This window comes from Oncorhynchus keta, chromosome 3, assembly GCF_023373465.1.
Source record: "Oncorhynchus keta strain PuntledgeMale-10-30-2019 chromosome 3, Oket_V2, whole genome shotgun sequence".
Classification (NCBI taxonomy): domain Eukaryota; kingdom Metazoa; phylum Chordata; class Actinopteri; order Salmoniformes; family Salmonidae; genus Oncorhynchus; species Oncorhynchus keta.
The window spans coordinates 26266747-26283399 of record NC_068423.1 but is presented as its reverse complement, the minus strand read 5'-3'; the positions used below and the strand labels follow the sequence as shown (position 1 = coordinate 26283399).

At 44.0% G+C, this 16653-nt stretch overlaps 1 protein-coding gene and 2 long non-coding RNA genes across 6 annotated transcripts in view; all 3 read right to left on the bottom strand.

Moving 5' to 3' along the window:
- pde10a (phosphodiesterase 10A) overlaps positions 1-16653 on the bottom strand; it is a 153851-nt gene that overhangs the window by 122196 nt on the left and 15002 nt on the right. The window contains 1 exon segment of the mRNA XM_052494196.1: positions 3862-3884. Within this exon segment, the coding sequence (XP_052350156.1) occupies positions 3862-3884 (23 nt within the window).
- On the bottom strand, positions 276-1604 carry LOC127915187 (uncharacterized). Of its 2 annotated transcripts, none has more exons than XR_008090498.1 (3): positions 1550-1604; positions 784-1261; positions 276-543 (listed from the first exon to the last, which is right to left on the bottom strand). It is a non-coding gene; the product is annotated as an uncharacterized LOC127915187 (long non-coding RNA). The 2 variants fall into 2 exon arrangements; XR_008090494.1 differs by lacking the exon at positions 1550-1604 and adding an exon at positions 1332-1395.
- LOC127915180 (uncharacterized) lies at positions 5601-7385 on the bottom strand. Of its 3 annotated transcripts, none has more exons than XR_008090468.1 (4): positions 7312-7385; positions 6832-6951; positions 6292-6771; positions 5601-5812 (listed from the first exon to the last, which is right to left on the bottom strand). It is a non-coding gene; the product is annotated as an uncharacterized LOC127915180 (long non-coding RNA). The 3 variants fall into 3 exon arrangements; XR_008090467.1 differs by lacking the exon at positions 7312-7385 and adding an exon at positions 7192-7265; XR_008090475.1 differs by lacking the exon at positions 7312-7385 and adding an exon at positions 7012-7079.

Here is a 16653-nt window from a genome sequence, read left to right as displayed (position 1 = left end):
TGGATGGGACTACCAGATCTCTGTAACCTAGAGGGCAACCAGTGGGTCTATCTCCTCTATACCAACCACCTGGTAGTGTGGTGGATGGGACTACCAGCTCTCTGTAACCTTGAGGGCAACCAGTGGGTCCGTCTCCTCTATACCACCCACCTGGTAGTGTGGTGGATGGGACCAGCTCTCTGTAACCTAGAGGACAACCAGTGGGTCTGTCTCCTCTATACCACCCACCTGGTAGTGTGGTGGATGGGACCAGCTCTCTGTAACCTAGAGGGCAACCAGTGGGTCCATTTCCTCTATACCACCCACCTGGTAGTGTGGTGGATGGGACTACCAGCTCTCTGTAACCTAGAGGACAACCAGTGGGTCCATCTCCTCTATACCACCCACCTGGTAGTTTGGTGGATGGGACCAGCTCTCTGTAACCTAGAGGGCAACCAGTGGGTCCATCTCCTCTATACCACCCACCTGGTAGTTTGGTGGATGGGACCAGCTCTCTGTAACCTAGAGGGCAACCAGTGGGTCCATCTCCTCTATACCACCCACCTGGTAGTTTGGTGGATGGGACTACCAGCTCTCTGTAACCTAGAGGGCAACCAGTGGGTCCATCTCCTCTATACCACCCACCTGGTAGTGTAGTGGATGGGACCAGCTCTCTGTAACCTAGAGGGCAACCAGTGGGTCCGTCTCCTCTATACCACCCACCTAGTAGTGTGGTGGATGGGACTACCAGCTCTCTGTAACCTAGAGGGCAACCAGTGGGTCCATCTCCTCTATACCACCCACCTGGTAGTTTGGTGGATTGGACTACCAGCTCTCTGTAACCTAGAGGGCAACCAGTGGGTCCATCTCCTCTATACCACCCACCTGGTAGTTTGGTGGATGGGACCAGCTCGCTGTAACCTAGAGGGCAACCAGTGGGTCCATCTCCTCCATACCATGTTTCTTATAGGATGACAATGTCTGTATTTCCGATTTCTTTGGTGAAGTCCAGGTTCCTGCTCTTTAGGCCAAAGGCAGATGACCTCAGACCTTGTATATTACAGGATGAGCCTTCTCTCTACCTCTCTCATTCTCTCTCTCTCTTTCTATCTACCCCTCTCTCTCTCTACCTCTCTTTCTACCTCTCACTCTCTACCTCTCTTTCTACCTCTACCTCTCTCTTTCTCTCTACCTCTCTCTTTCTCTCTACCTCTCTCTTTCTCTCTACCTCTCTCTTTCTCTCTACCTCTCTCTTTCTCTCTACCTCTCTCTTTCTCTCTACCTCTCTCTACCTCTCTTCTCTACATCTTCTCTCTCTACCTCTACCTCTACATCTTTCTTTCTACCTCTACCTCTCTCTTTCTCTCTACCTCTCTCTTTCTCTCTACCTCTCTCTTTCTCTCTACCTCTCTTTCTCTCTACCTCTCTCTTTCTCTCTACCTCTCATTCTCTCTACCTCTCATTCTCTACCTCTCTCTCTCTACCTCTCTCTCTCTCTACCTCTCTACCCCTCTCTCTCTCTACCTTTCTTTCTACCTCTCACTCTCTACGTCTCTCTTTCTACCTCTACCTCTCTCTTTCTCTCTACCTCTCTCTTTCTCTCTACCTCTCTCTTTCTCTCTACCTCTCATTCTCTACCTCTCATTCTCTACCTCTCTCTCTCTACCTCTCTCTCTCTACCTCTCTCTCTACCTCTCTACCTCTCTCTCTCTACATCTTTCTTTCTACCTCTACCTCTCTCTTTCTCTGTACCATGTGATCATTGCTTACATAAACAGCGGACTCCCGAGTTCTGACCAAACTGAGTGTAAAATTGTATTTTATTTGAGTTCAGTCAATGTTTAATCAACTCAATAGACAGACTATATATGGGATTTTCTTTCTAAAGTAAAAACAAAACTGAAAACAAAGCAAAGGATAGTTAAAACATGTTGAATTAAATTATTAAAATTAATACATTAAAATACGGAGTCTTCATCTGTGTCTTAAACTAAGTAGACCCCAAACTATTTAAATTCTTCACAGAGGATCTTATTGTTCCAAGTTCCCCCACAGGTACCATCCCAGGTACCATCCCAGGTACCATCACAGGTACCATCCCAGGTACCATCCCAGGTATCATCCCAGGTACCATCCCAGGTACCATCCCAGGTACCATCCCAGGTACCATCCCAGGTACCATCCCAGGTACCATCCCAGGTACCATCCCAGGTACCATCCCAGGTACCATCACAGGTACCATCCCAGGTACCATCCCAGGTATCATCCCAGGTACCATCCCAGGTACCATCCCAGGTACCATCCCAGGTACCATCCCAGGTATCATCCCAGGTACCATCCCAGGTACCATCCCAGGTACCATCCCAGGTACCATCACAGGTATCAATCCCAGGTACCATCCCAGGTATCATCCCAGGTACCATCCCAGAATATAATGATATCATCAGACAGACACAGACAGTCAGGTCCATCCCAGGTATCAGTCAGGTACCAGCCAGGTACCATCAGGTATCAGTCAGTACCATCCAGATACCATCACAGATAGTCAGAATCCAGATAACCAGGCCAGCCGTTAGCACTTTGAATATAATGATATCAATTCAGACAGACACAGACAGTCAGTCAGCCAGATAGCCAGCCAGTCAGATAGTCAGTCAGCCAGATAGCCAGCCAGTCAGATAGTCAGTCAGCCAGATAGCCAGCCAGCCAGTCAGATAGTCAGTCAGCCAACCAGTCAGCCAGATAGCCAGCCAGCCAGTCAGATAGTCAGTCAGCCAGCCAGTCAGCCAGATAGCCAGCCAGTCAGTCAGTCAGATAGTCAGCCAGCCAGTCAGATAGTCAGTCAGCCAGATAGCCAGCCAGTCAGATAGTCAGCCAGCCAGTCAGATAGTCAGTCAGCCAGATAGCCAGCCAGCCAGATAGCCAGCCAGCCAGTCAGATAGTCAGTCAGTCAGCCAGCCAGTCAGATAGTCAGTCAGCCAGATAGCCAGCCAGCCAGTCAGATAGTCAGTCAGCCAACCAGTCAGCCAGCCAGTCAGTCAGTCAGATAGTCAGTCAGCCAGATAGCCAGCCAGCCAGTCAGATAGTCAGTCAGCCAACCAGTCAGCCAGCCAGTCAGTCAGTCAGATAGTCAGCCAGCCAGTCAGATAGTCAGTCCAGATAGCCAGCCACAGCCAGTCAGTCAGCCAGCCAGTCAGCCAGCCAGCCAGTCAGTCAGTCAGTCAGATAGTCAGTCAGCCAGATAGCCAGCCAGCCAGTCAGTCAGAGATAGTCAGTCAGCCAGATAGCCAGCCAGCCAGTCAGATAGTCAGTCAGCCAGATAGCCAGCCAGCAGTCAGCCAGTCAGTCAGTCAGATAGTCAGCCAGCCAGTCAGATAGTCAGTCAGCCAGATAGCCAGCCAGCCAGTCAGATAGTCAGTCAGCCAACCAGTCAGCCAGCCAGTCAGTCAGACAGCCAGTCAGATAGTCAGTCAGCCAGATAGCCAGCCAGCCAGTCAGATAGTCAGTCAGCCAGATAGCCAGCCAGCCAGTCAGATAGTCAGTCAGCCAGATAGCCAGCCAGTCAGCCAGCCAGTCAGTCAGTCAGATAGTCAGCCAGCCAGTCAGATAGTCAGTCAGCCAGATAGCCAGCCAGCCAGTCAGATAGTCAGTCAGCCAACCAGTCAGCCAGCCAGTCAGTCAGTCAGACAGCCAGTCAGATAGTCAGTCAGTCAGATAGTCAGCCAGCCAGTCAGATAGTCAGTCAGCCAGATAGCCAGCCAGTCAGCCAGCCAGTCAGTCAGACAGCCAGTCAGATAGTCAGTCAGCCAGATAGCCAGCCAGCCAGTCAGATAGTCAGTCAGCCAACCAGTCAGCCAGGCAGTCAGTCAGGAGGTAACTCACCCTACTGCCTGATGACGTGTCATCTGAAAGAAGAAGACAAAACAATGAGTTACACTGTAGTGGAGAAGGAGACAAGGAAACAAGGAAACCAGTTAGGACACATGGTCACAGAGTTCATGTGCTCATCACAACAAAGGCAGTAGAAAACCATAGGAAAACACAGGTGTATGTATAGAGTGACCGTGTGGCAGCAGAACCTGAAAAGGTAGGCTGCTCCGTACTGCCATCAACTGTCAACTTAATGAAGGCAATAGAAACCATAACAACATTACAACAGGGAACATGCTGTGTGTGGAAAATGACATTATGGACAGACAACACTGTATAGAATAACAACATCATTGAAATAGGTTATAGGTTATAGGTCATAGGTCATTTCCTAATGTTTTAAGTAACTTGACACATTTACGATGTTCCCAAAAATGGACTAAATCGCATTTACATTTAATTAGAATCCAATAGTATGAAAATGTTTACAAACTAAAGACCTGCGTGCCAAGATATATTTAAAAAAAAAATGTTTCTCTTCTCTTTGTAACATGTTAAGATAATGAAGAGGAGGCTGTAGTGTGTCTGATGAAGAGGAGGCTGTAGTGTGTCAGATGAAGAGGAGAAGGCAGTGTGTCTGATGAAGAGGAGGCTGTAGTGTGTCTGATGAAGAGGAGGCTGTAGTGTGTCTGATGAAGAGCAGGCTGTAGTGTGTCTGATGAAGAGGAGGCTGTGTATGTTGTTTTAAACATTCCAAACCTCACCAAGGGAGCTAATTTAGACTGAACCCCAGCAGTTACGTCGTCACAATGACATCAATACTAAGGCATGAAGCGTTAGGCTCAAACCCAACAGCAGACCATGACTGTTTACCACACACACACACGCACACACGCACGCACGCACGCACGCACACACACACACACACACACACACGCGCGCACTGAAGCCAGTGAAGATGCTATCCTCTATAAACATTAGGGATGTGCATCTCTCCTTTCATGAAGGATTGGATATGGATGCCGGTACATGGGCTCTGATCCCATATAGGAACCATACGCTTCAGTTTGAAATGACTCTGTGTGATTCGACTTGATTAGGAGAACGAATCGATGCATGAACATATTCATTTTCCATTCTGAATGACAATCTGCTGGAACTCAGGAACCGGGCCTCTCTGAGTTGAATCTGTCTGAGATTACTTCTATAAACTGAGTGGCCATCTGTTAATGTGTGTGTGTGTGTCTGTGTCAACGTCAAATGGTGTGTGTGTAGGCACCTGAGCTGAGCCACTGGGCAGACTGAGATCCTACCACCTGAGCTGAGCCACTGGGCAGACTGAGAATCTACCAGCCCACTAACAGATTAAGGTTTGGAGCAATTTATGCTTTCTGTCCCCCCACTATTATCTGAAATCACCATAAACAACTGATTAACATGTAATTTTGTCGCTAAAAAATGTTTTTGAGCTAATATACTATGTCAATAGGTGCTCTGAGAGAGAGGCCCTCGGTGCTCTGAGAGAGAGGCCCTCGGTGCTCTGAGAGAGAGGCCCTCGGTGCTCTGAGAGAGAGGCCCTCGGTGCTTTCACTAGCCTACACAGAAGAAACCACCCCCATTATTTTGGGAAAATTACCAGAATTTTGCGACCCTACCTGAAAGTCACTGGCTAGTGAATGATGTGTAATTCTGCCTCCAGGCTACTTTCATTAGGTCAGTCCACCTCTAGACTTCCCATGTCCTACTGCCTGCCTCTCAGTCTACTTTCATTAGGTCAGTCCACCTCTAGACTTCCCATGTCCTGCTGCCTGCCTCTCAGTCTACTTTCATTAGGTCAGTCCACCTCTAGACTTCCCATGTCCTGCTGCCTGCCTCTCAGTCTACTTTCATTAGGTCAGTCCACCTCTAGACTTCCCATGTCCTGCTGCCTGCCTCTCAGTCTACTTTCATTAGGTCAGTCCACCTCTAGACTTCCCATGTCCTACTGCCTGCCTCTCAGTCTACTTTCATTAGGTCAGTCCACCTCTAGACTTCCCATGTCCTGCTGCCTGCCTCTCAGTCTACTTTCATTAGGTCAGTCCACCTCTAGACTTCCCATGTCCTGCTGCCTGCCTCTCAGTCTACTTTCATTAGGTCAGTCCACCTCTAGACTTCCCATGTCCTGCTGCCTGCCTCTCAGTCTACTTTCATTAGGTCAGTCCACTCTAGACTTCCCATGTCCTGCTGCCTGCCTCTCAGTCTACTTTCATTAGGTCAGTCCACCTCTAGACTTCCCATGTCCTGCTACCTGCCTCTCAGTCTACTTTCATTAGGTCAGTCCACCTCTAGACTTCCCATGTCCTGCTGCCTGCCTCTCAGTCTACTTTCATTAGGTCAGTCCACCTCTAGACTTCCCATGTCCTGCTACCTGCCTCTCAGTCTACTTTCATTAGGTCAGTCCACCTCTAGACTTCCCATGTCCTGCTGCCTGCCTCTCAGTCTACTTTCATTAGGTCAGTCCACCTCTAGACTTCCCATGTCCTGCTGCCTGCCTCTCAGTCTACTTTCATTAGGTCAGTCCACCTCTAGACTTCCCATGTCCTGCTGCCTGCCTCTCAGTCTACTTTCATTAGGTCAGTCCACCTCTAGACTTCCCATGTCCTGCTGCCTGCCTCTCAGTCTACTTTCATTAGGTCAGTCCACCTCTAGACTTCCCATGTCCTGCTGCCTGCCTCTCAGTCTACTTTCATTAGGTCAGTCCACCTCTAGACTTCCCATGTCCTGCTGCCTGCCTCTCAGTCTACTTTCATTAGGTCAGTCCACCTCTAGACTTCCCATGTCCTGCTGCCTGCCTCTCAGTCTACTTTCATTAGGTCAGTCCACCTCTAGACTTCCCATGTCCTGCTGCCTGCCTCTCAGTCTACTTTCATTAGGTCAGTCCACCTCTAGACTTACCATGTCCTGCTACCTGCCTCTCAGTCTACTTTCATTAGGTCAGTCCACCTCTAGACTTCCCATGTCCTGCTGCCTGCCTCTCAGTCTACTTTCATTAGGTCAGTCCACCTCTAGACTTCCCATGTCCTGCTGCCTGCCTCTCAGTCTACTTTCATTAGGTCAGTCCACCTCTAGACTTACCATGTCCTGCTACCTGCCTCTCAGTCTACTTTCATTAGGTCAGTCCACCTCTAGACTTCCCATGTCCTGCTGCCTGCCTCTCAGTCTACTTTCATTAGGTCAGTCCACCTCTAGACTTACCATGTCCTGCTGCCTGCCTCTCAGTCTACTTTCATTAGGTCAGTCCACCTCTAGACTTCCCATGTCCTACTGCCTGCCTCTCAGTCTACTTTCATTAGGTCAGTCCACCTCTAGACTTCCCATGTCCTGCTGCCTGCCTCTCAGTCTACTTTCATTAGGTCAGTCCACCTCTAGACTTCCCATGTCCTACTGCCTGCCTCTCAGTCTACTTTCATTAGGTCAGTCCACCTCTAGACTTCCCATGTCCTGCTGCCTGCCTCTCAGTCTACTTTCATTAGGTCAGTCCACCTCTAGACTTCCCATGTCCTGCTGCCTGCCTCTCAGTCTACTTTCATTAGGTCAGTCCACCTCTAGACTTCCCATGTCCTGCTGCCTGCCTCTCAGTCTACTTTCATTAGGTCAGTCCACCTCTAGACTTCCCATGTCCTGCTGCCTGCCTCTCAGTCTACTTTCATTAGGTCAGTCCACCTCTAGACTTCCCATGTCCTGCTGCCTGCCTCTCAGACTCCCACTTCAATCTGCCCTGCTAACTGTCACACACACCTTCCAATTCAGGTCAGTACACTTCACTAACCCAGCCCGGCTCAGCACAGACCATCTATACCTACACACACAGAGACACACACACGCACGCACACACACACACACACACACACACACACACACACACACACACACACACACACACACACACACACACACACACACACACACACACACACACACACACACACACACACACACACACACACACACACACACACATTGGCACAGATACGCACACACAAACCCTCATTTTTAACTCAAGTACTTCTAGTAAGTTGAACTCAAAGTCAAAGATAAGTTATTATTACTTTTAAAATGGTTGTGGTACTGACTCAGAACTAAATAAGAAATCCCATCAACTCTATTTTGAAGTTATGATAACAAATTCACTTTTTTCCCAGCATCCTCTACTGCAGGTTGTTTTTTGGGAATTGTTGTTTTACATGTACATTGATTGATGTATTTAATAATCTTATACTACACAAAGATAAATAACATCCAATCATTTAGTTCGATTTGTTTGTCATTTTTTGCAACACACACACACACACACTGTGATTCACAATCCAGGCCGCCAGTCTGTTTCTCTGTGGCTCCTAGCTATAAACAGAGACAGAAAGAGAGAGAGGGACATGATTTGGTTCTACTATCACCGACCAAAGGTCTTCAACACAACCATAACAGTGTAATATTGGGCCCTGGCAGAAAATAAAAAAAACCCACCTAAAATCTTGATTTTCCAGAAGAAAAAAAAATATATATATATATAAATTCACCTTTAACAACAGCATAATTGAACACACTAAAGATGACTCATACCTTGGTCTGACCATATCTGCAAATACCATACCATGTCTGGGAGACTTTAATATGGCAGTGAACGCACTCAAAGATTATTCAATATCCCAATTAGAACATCACAATTAGAACATCCCAATTATTACATCTACATTAGAACATCCCAATTATTACATCCACATTAGAACATCCCAATTATTACATCCACATTAGAACATCCCAATTAGAACATTCAAATTATTACATCCACATTAGAACATCCCAATTATTACATCCACATTAGAACATCCCAATTAGAACATCCCAATTAGAACATCACAATTAGAACATCACAATTATTACATCCCAATTAGAACATCCCAATTAGAACATTCAAATTATTACATCCACATTAGAACATCCCAATTAGAACATCACAATTAGAACATCCCAATTATTACATCCCAATTAGAACATCCCAATTAGAACATTCAAATTATTACATCCACATTAGAACATCCCAATTAGAACATCACAATTAGAACATCCCAATTATTACATCCACATTAGAACATCCCAATTAGAACATTCAAATTATTACATCCACATTAGAACATCCCAATTAGAACATCACAATTAGAACATCCCAATTATTACATCCACATTAGAACATCCCAATTAGAACATTCAAATTATTACATCCACATTAGAACATCCCAATTAGAACATTCAAATTATTACATCCACATTAGAACATCCCAATAAGAACATCACAATTAGAACATCACAATTAGAACATTGGGGCGGCAGGGTAGCCTAGTGGTTAGAGCGTTGTACTAGTAACCAGAACGTTGCAAGTTCGAATCCCCGAGCTGACAAGGTACAAATCTGTCGTTCTGTCCCGGAACAGGCAGTTAACCCACTGTTCTTTGAAAATAAAAGTTTGTTCTCAACTGACTTGCCTAGTTAAAAAAAAATGTTTTAGAACATCCCAATTACTACATCTACATTTGAACATCACAATTAGAACTTCCACATTAGAATGTCAACTAAAATATTTCACAGCATAATCCTACCAATGGCTCTTTACAGAAGTGAGTTTTAGGGGCCAGTCAATAAACTGGAGTTTAAAATGTGGGACAAACATCCAATTGAAGTCTGACATGCAGAATTACACTAACTAAGTACACCAACTAATGCATTTAGGGCAGAATTACACCAACTAATGCATTTAGGGCAGAATTAGGCTGCTTTCCAGTAGTAATGACAATACAAAAAAACATAATTAACATTTTGGCTTCACCTAAATTCAAGTCCAAATTTAAGTCTCAGATTTAAAGCACTTCAACCCAAAGAGCTGAGCCCAGAAACGAGCCCTCTCAGTCAGCTGGTGTTGGACCTCACCAACCAAGCTGACACCAGCACTGCTTCTAAAAAAAGAATTCCAATAAACAAAAAATCATGAACCAATCAAAGGACTCCTATTTACAACATTGAAAAAACAAAACAAAATCTCAAATCAGACTAAATTACTATGTGACCCTAAACAGAGAATATGAATTGTGGGGATACTAGTGGGGATGGTAGAGATATTAGAGGTATAAATGATACTAGTGGGGATGGTAGTAGAGATATTAGAGGTATAAATGATACTAGTGGTAATGGTAGTAGAGATATTAGAGGTATAAATGATACTAGTGGGGATGGTAGAGATATTAGAGGTAGAAATGATACTAGTGGGGATGGTAGTAGAGATATTAGAGGTATAAATTATAATAGTGGTAATGGTAGAGATATTAGAGGTAGAAATGATACTAGTGGGGATGGTAGAGATATTAGAGGTATAAATACTACTAGTGGTAATGGTGGTAGAGATATTAGAGGTATAAATACTACTAGTGGTAATGGTGGTAGAGATATTAGAGGTATAAATACTACTAGTGGTAATGGTAGAGATATTAGAGGTATAAATGATACTAGTGGGGATGGTAGAGATATTAGTGGTAGAAATGATACTAGTGGGGATGGTAGAGATATTAGAGGTAGAAATGATACTAGTGGGGATGGTAGAGATATTAGAGGTAGTAATACTACTAGTGGTAATGGTAGAGATATTAGAGGTATACATGATACTAGTGGGGATGGTAGAGATATTAGAGGTATAAATGATACTAACATCCGCAGAGTACGACCCTGCCTCACACAGGAAGCGGCGCAGGTCCTAATCCAGGCACTTGTCATCTCCCGTCTGGATTACTGCAACTCGCTGTTGGCTGGGCTCCCTGCCTGTGCCATTAAACCCCTACAACTCATCCAGAACGCCACAGCCCGTCTGGTGTTCAACCTTCCCAAGTTCTCTCACGTCACCCCGCTCCTCCGCTCTCTCCACTGGCTTCCAGTTGAAGCTCGCATCCGCTACAAGACCATGGTGCTTGCCTACGGAGCTGTGAGGGGAACGGCACCTCAGTACCTCCAGGCTCTGATCAGGCCCTACACCCAAACAAGGGCACTGCGTTCATCCACCTCTGGCCTGCCCGCCTCCCTACCACTGAGGAAGTACAGTTCCCGCTCAGCCCAGTCAAAACTGTTCGCTGCTCTGGCTCCCCAATGGTGGAACAAACTCCCTCACGACGCCAGGACAGCGGAGTCAATCACCACCTTCCGGAGACACCTGAAACCCCACCTCTTTAAGGAATACCTAGGATAGGATAAAGTAATCCTTCTCACCCCCCCCCCCTTAAAAGATTTAGATGCACTATTGTAAAGTGGCTGTTCCACTGGATGTCATAAGGTGAATGCACCAATTTGTAAGTCGCTCTGGATAAGAGCGTCTGCTAAATGACTTAAATGTAATGTAATGTAATGTAGAGATATTAGAGGTATAAATTATACTAGTGGTGATGGTTGTAGAGATATTAGAGGTATAAATGATACTAGTGGTGATGGTTGTAGAGATATTAGAGGTATAAATACTACTAGTGGTAATGGTAGAGATATTAGAGGTATAAATACTACTAGTGGTAATGGTAGAGATATTAGAGGTATAAATGATACTAGTGGTGATGGTTGTAGAGATATTAGAGGTATAAATACTACTAGTGGTAATGGTAGAGATATTAGAGGTATAAATACTACTAGTGGTAATGGTAGAGATATTAGAGGTAGAAATGATACTAGTGGTAATGGTAGAGATATTAGAGGTAGAAATGATACTAGTGGTAATGGTAGAGATATTAGAGGTATAAATGATACTAGTGGTAATGGTAGAGATATTAGAGGTAGAAATGATACTAGTGGGGATGGTAGAGATATTAGAGGTAGAAATGATACTAGTGGGGATGGTAGAGATATTAGAGGTAGAAATGATACTAGGGGTAATGGTAGTAGAGATATTAGAGGTAGAAATGATACTAGTGGGGATGGTAGAGATATTAGAGGTAGAAATGATACTAGTGGTAATGGTAGTAGAGATATTAGAGGTAGAAATGATACTAGTGGGGATGGTAGAGATATTAGAGGTAGAAATGATACTAGTGGTAATGGTAGAGATATTAGAGGTAGAAATGATACTAGTGGGGATGGTAGAGATATTAGAGGTAGAAATTATACTAGGGGTAATGGTAGAGATATTAGAGGTATAAATGCTACTAGTGGTAATGGTAGAGATATTAGAGGTAGAAATGATACTAGTGGGGATGGTAGAGATATTAGAGGTAGAAATTATACTAGTGGGGATGGTAGAGATATTAGAGGTAGAAATGATACTAGGGGTAATGGTAGTAGAGATATTAGAGGTAGAAATGATACTAGTGGGGATGGTAGAGATATTAGAGGTAGAAATGATACTAGTGGTAATGGTAGTAGAGATATTAGAGGTAGAAATGATACTAGTGGGGATGGTAGAGATATTAGAGGTAGAAATGATACTAGTGGGGATGGTAGAGATATTAGAGGTAGAAATTATACTAGTGGTAATGGTAGAGATATTAGAGGTATAAATGATACTAGTGGTAATGGTAGAGATATTAGAGGTAGAAATGATACTAGTGGGGATGGTAGAGATATTAGAGGTAGAAATTATACTAGTGGGGATGGTAGAGATATTAGAGGTATAAATACTACTAGTGGTAATGGTAGAGATATTAGAGGTATAAATGATACTAGTGGTGATGGTTGTAGAGATATTAGAGGTAGAAATACTATTAGTGGTAATGGTAGAGATATTAGAGGTATAAATACTACTAGTGGTAATGGTAGAGATATTAGAGGTAGAAATGATACTAGTGGTAATGGTAGAGATATTAGAGGTAGAAATGATACTAGTGGTAATGGTAGAGATATTAGAGGTAGAAATGATACTAGTGGTAATGGTAGAGATATTAGAGGTAGAAATGATACTAGTGGGGATGGTAGAGATATTAGAGGTAGAAATGATACTAGTGGGGATGGTAGAGATATTAGAGGTAGAAATGATACTAGGGGTAATGGTAGTAGAGATATTAGAGGTAGAAATGATACTAGTGGGGATGGTAGAGATATTAGAGGTAGAAATGATACTAGTGGTAATGGTAGTAGAGATATTAGAGGTAGAAATGATACTAGTGGGGATGGTAGAGATATTAGAGGTAGAAATGATACTAGGGGTAATGGTAGTAGAGATATTAGAGGTAGAAATGATACTAGTGGGGATGGTAGAGATATTAGAGGTAGAAATGATACTAGTGGTAATGGTAGTAGAGATATTAGAGGTAGAAATGATACTAGTGGGGATGGTAGAGATATTAGAGGTAGAAATTATACTAGTGGGGATGGTAGAGATATTAGAGGTAGAAATGATACTAGGGGTAATGGTAGAGATATTAGAGGTATAAATGCTACTAGTCGTAATGGTAGAGATATTAGAGGTAGAAATGATACTAGTGGGGATGGTAGAGATATTAGAGGTAGAAATTATACTAGTGGGGATGGTAGAGATATTAGAGGTAGAAATGATACTAGGGGTAATGGTAGTAGAGATATTAGAGGTAGAAATGATACTAGTGGGGATGGTAGAGATATTAGAGGTAGAAATTATACTAGTGGTAATGGTAGAGATATTAGAGGTATAAATGATACTAGTGGTAATGGTAGAGATATTAGAGGTAGAAATGATACTAGTGGGGATGGTAGAGATATTAGAGGTAGAAATGATACTAGGGGTAATGGTAGAGATATTAGAGGTATAAATGCTACTAGTGGTAATGGTAGAGATATTAGAGGTAGAAATGATACTAGTGGGGATGGTAGAGATATTAGAGGTAGAAATTATACTAGTGGGGATGGTAGAGATATTAGAGGTAGAAATGATACTAGGGGTAATGGTAGAGATATTAGAGGTATAAATGATACTAGTGGTAATGGTAGAGATATTAGAGGTATAAATTATAATAGTGGGGATGGTAGAGTTATTAGAGGTAGAAATGATACTAGTGGGGATGGTAGAGATATTAGAGGTAGAAATTATACTAGTGGGGATATTATTTTTCTTCATTATTTTATTACAATGTATATTGTATACATTGCTGCTTTAGTAATATTGACTATTTGTCCCTAAACAGAGAGTACACAGCGGCAGAATACCTGACCACTGTGACTGACCCAAATTCAAGGAAAGCTTTGACTATGTACAGACTCAGTGAGCATAGCCTTGCTATTGAGAAAGGCCACCGTAGGCAGACTTGGCTCTCAAGAGAAGACAGGCTATGTGCTCACTGCCCACAAAATGAGGTGGAAAGCTGCACTTCCTAACCTCCTGCCAAATGTATGACCATATTTGAGACACATATTTCCCTCAGATTACACAGATCCACAAAGAATTTTAAAACAAATCCAATTTTGATAAACTCCCATATGTACTGGGTGAAATTCCAGAGTGTGCCATCACAGCAGCTAGATTTGTGACCTGTTGCCACAAGAAAAGGGCAACCAGTGAAGAACAAACACCATTGTAAATACAACTCATATTTATGCTAATTTATTTTCCCTTTTGTACTTCAACTATTTGGACATAACATTACATTTTAAATGTCTTTTTTCTTAATGTACATTTTTATTGTTTATTTCACTTTTGTTTATTATCTACTTATTATCTACTTCTTTGGCAATGTTAACATGTTTCCAATGCCATTAAGCCCTTCAATTAAAATTGAAATTGAGAAACAGAGAGAGAGAAAAGGAGACAGAGAAAAAAAGAGACAGAGACAAAGTGAGAGAGCGCAAGAGAGACAGAAAGAGAGATTGAGAGAGAGAGAGAGAGAGAGAGATGAACAGAGATAGGGAGAGTGACAGAGAGAGGGTGTAATTCGTCATCAATCTGGCAAACATAACAGCCCTGGCCCTGCACCCTCTGACCAACTCCCCTCCAGGACAGAACACCTTCTACCTGACTACACTTCCCAGAATGCACCATAATAAGGAAGAGGACACAATGAGTGTGTGTGTGTGTGTGTGTGTGTGTGTGTGTGTGTGTGTGTGTGTGTGTGTGTGTGTGTGTGTGTGTGTGTGTGTGTGTGTGTGTGTGTGTGTGTGTGTGTGTGTGTGTGTGTGTGTGTACTGGCCTGGATAACAGACTTGCTGACGTCAACAACAGAGAAAGGCTTCCTCTCAATGAGAACAGCTGGAGCTGATTAAACCCGTCTCATTGAGAACAGCTGGAGCTGATCAAACCCGTCTCAATGAGAACAGCTGGAGCTGATCAAACCCCTCTCAATGAGAACAGCTGGAGCTGATTAAACCCCTCTCAATGAGAACAGCTGGAGCTGATTAAACCCCTCTCAATGAGAACAGCTGGAGCTGATTAAACCCGTCTCATTGAGAACAGCTGGAGCTGATTAAACCCGTCTCAATGAGAACAGCTGGAGCTGATTAAACCCGTCTCATTGAGAACAGCTGGAGCTGATTAAACCCCTCTCATTGAGAACAGCTGGAGCTGATTAAACCCGTCTCAATGAGAACAGCTGGAGCTGATTAAACCCGTCTCATTGAGAACAGCTGGAGCTGATTAAACCCGTCTCATTGAGAACAGCTGGAGCTGATTAAACCCCTCTCATTGAGAACAGCTGGAGCTGATTAAACCCCTCTCAATGAGAACAGCTGGAGCTGATTAAACCCGTCTCAATGAGAACAGCTGGAGCTGATTAAACCCGTCTCAATGAGAACAGCTGGAGCTGATCAAACCCCTCTCAATGAGAACAGCTGGAGCTGATTAAACCCGTCTCAATGAGAACAGCTGGAGCTGATTAAACCCCTCTCAATGGAGAACAGCTGGAGCTGATTAAACCCGTCTCAATGGAGAACAGCTGGAGCTGATCAAACCCCTCTCAATGAGAACAGCTGGAGCTGATTAAACCCGTCTCAATGAGAACAGCTGGAGCTGATTAAACCCGTCTCATTGAGAACAGCTGGAGCTGATTAAACCCGTCTCATTGAGAACAGCTGGAGCTGATTAAACCCGTCTCATTGAGAACAGCTGAGGCTGATTAAACCCGTCTCATTGAGAACAGCTGGAGCTGATCAAACCCGTCTCAATGAGAACAGCTGGAGCTGATCAAACCCCTCTCAATGGAGAACAGCTGGAGCTGATTAAACCCGTCTCATTGAGAACAGCTGGAGCTGATCAAACCCCTCTCAATGAGAACAGCTGGAGCTGATTAACCCCGTCTCAATGGAGAACAGCTGGAGCTGATTAAACCCGTCTCAATGGAGAACAGCTGGAGCTGATTAAACCCGTCTCATTGAGAACAGCTGGAGCTGATCAAACCCCTCTCAATGAGAACAGCTGGAGCTGATCAAACCCCTCTCAATGGAGAACAGCTGGAGCTGATTAAACCAGTCTCAATGAGAACAGCTGGAGCTGATCAAACGCCTCTCAATGAGAACAGCTGGAGCTGATTAAACCAGTCTCAATGAGAACAGCTGGAGCTGATCAAACCCGTCTCAATGAGAACAGCTGGAGCTGATTAAACCCGTCTCATTGAGAACAGCTGGAGCTGATCAAACCCCTCTCAATGAGAACAGCTGGAGCTGATTAAACCAGTCTCAATGAGAACAGCTGGAGCTGATCAAACCCGTCTCAATGAGAACAGCTGGAGCTGATTAAACCCGTCTCAATGAGAACAGCTGGAGCTGATTAAACCCGTCTCAATGAGAACAGCTGGAGCTGATCAAACCCCTCTCAATGAGAACAGCTGGAGCTGATTAAACCCGTCT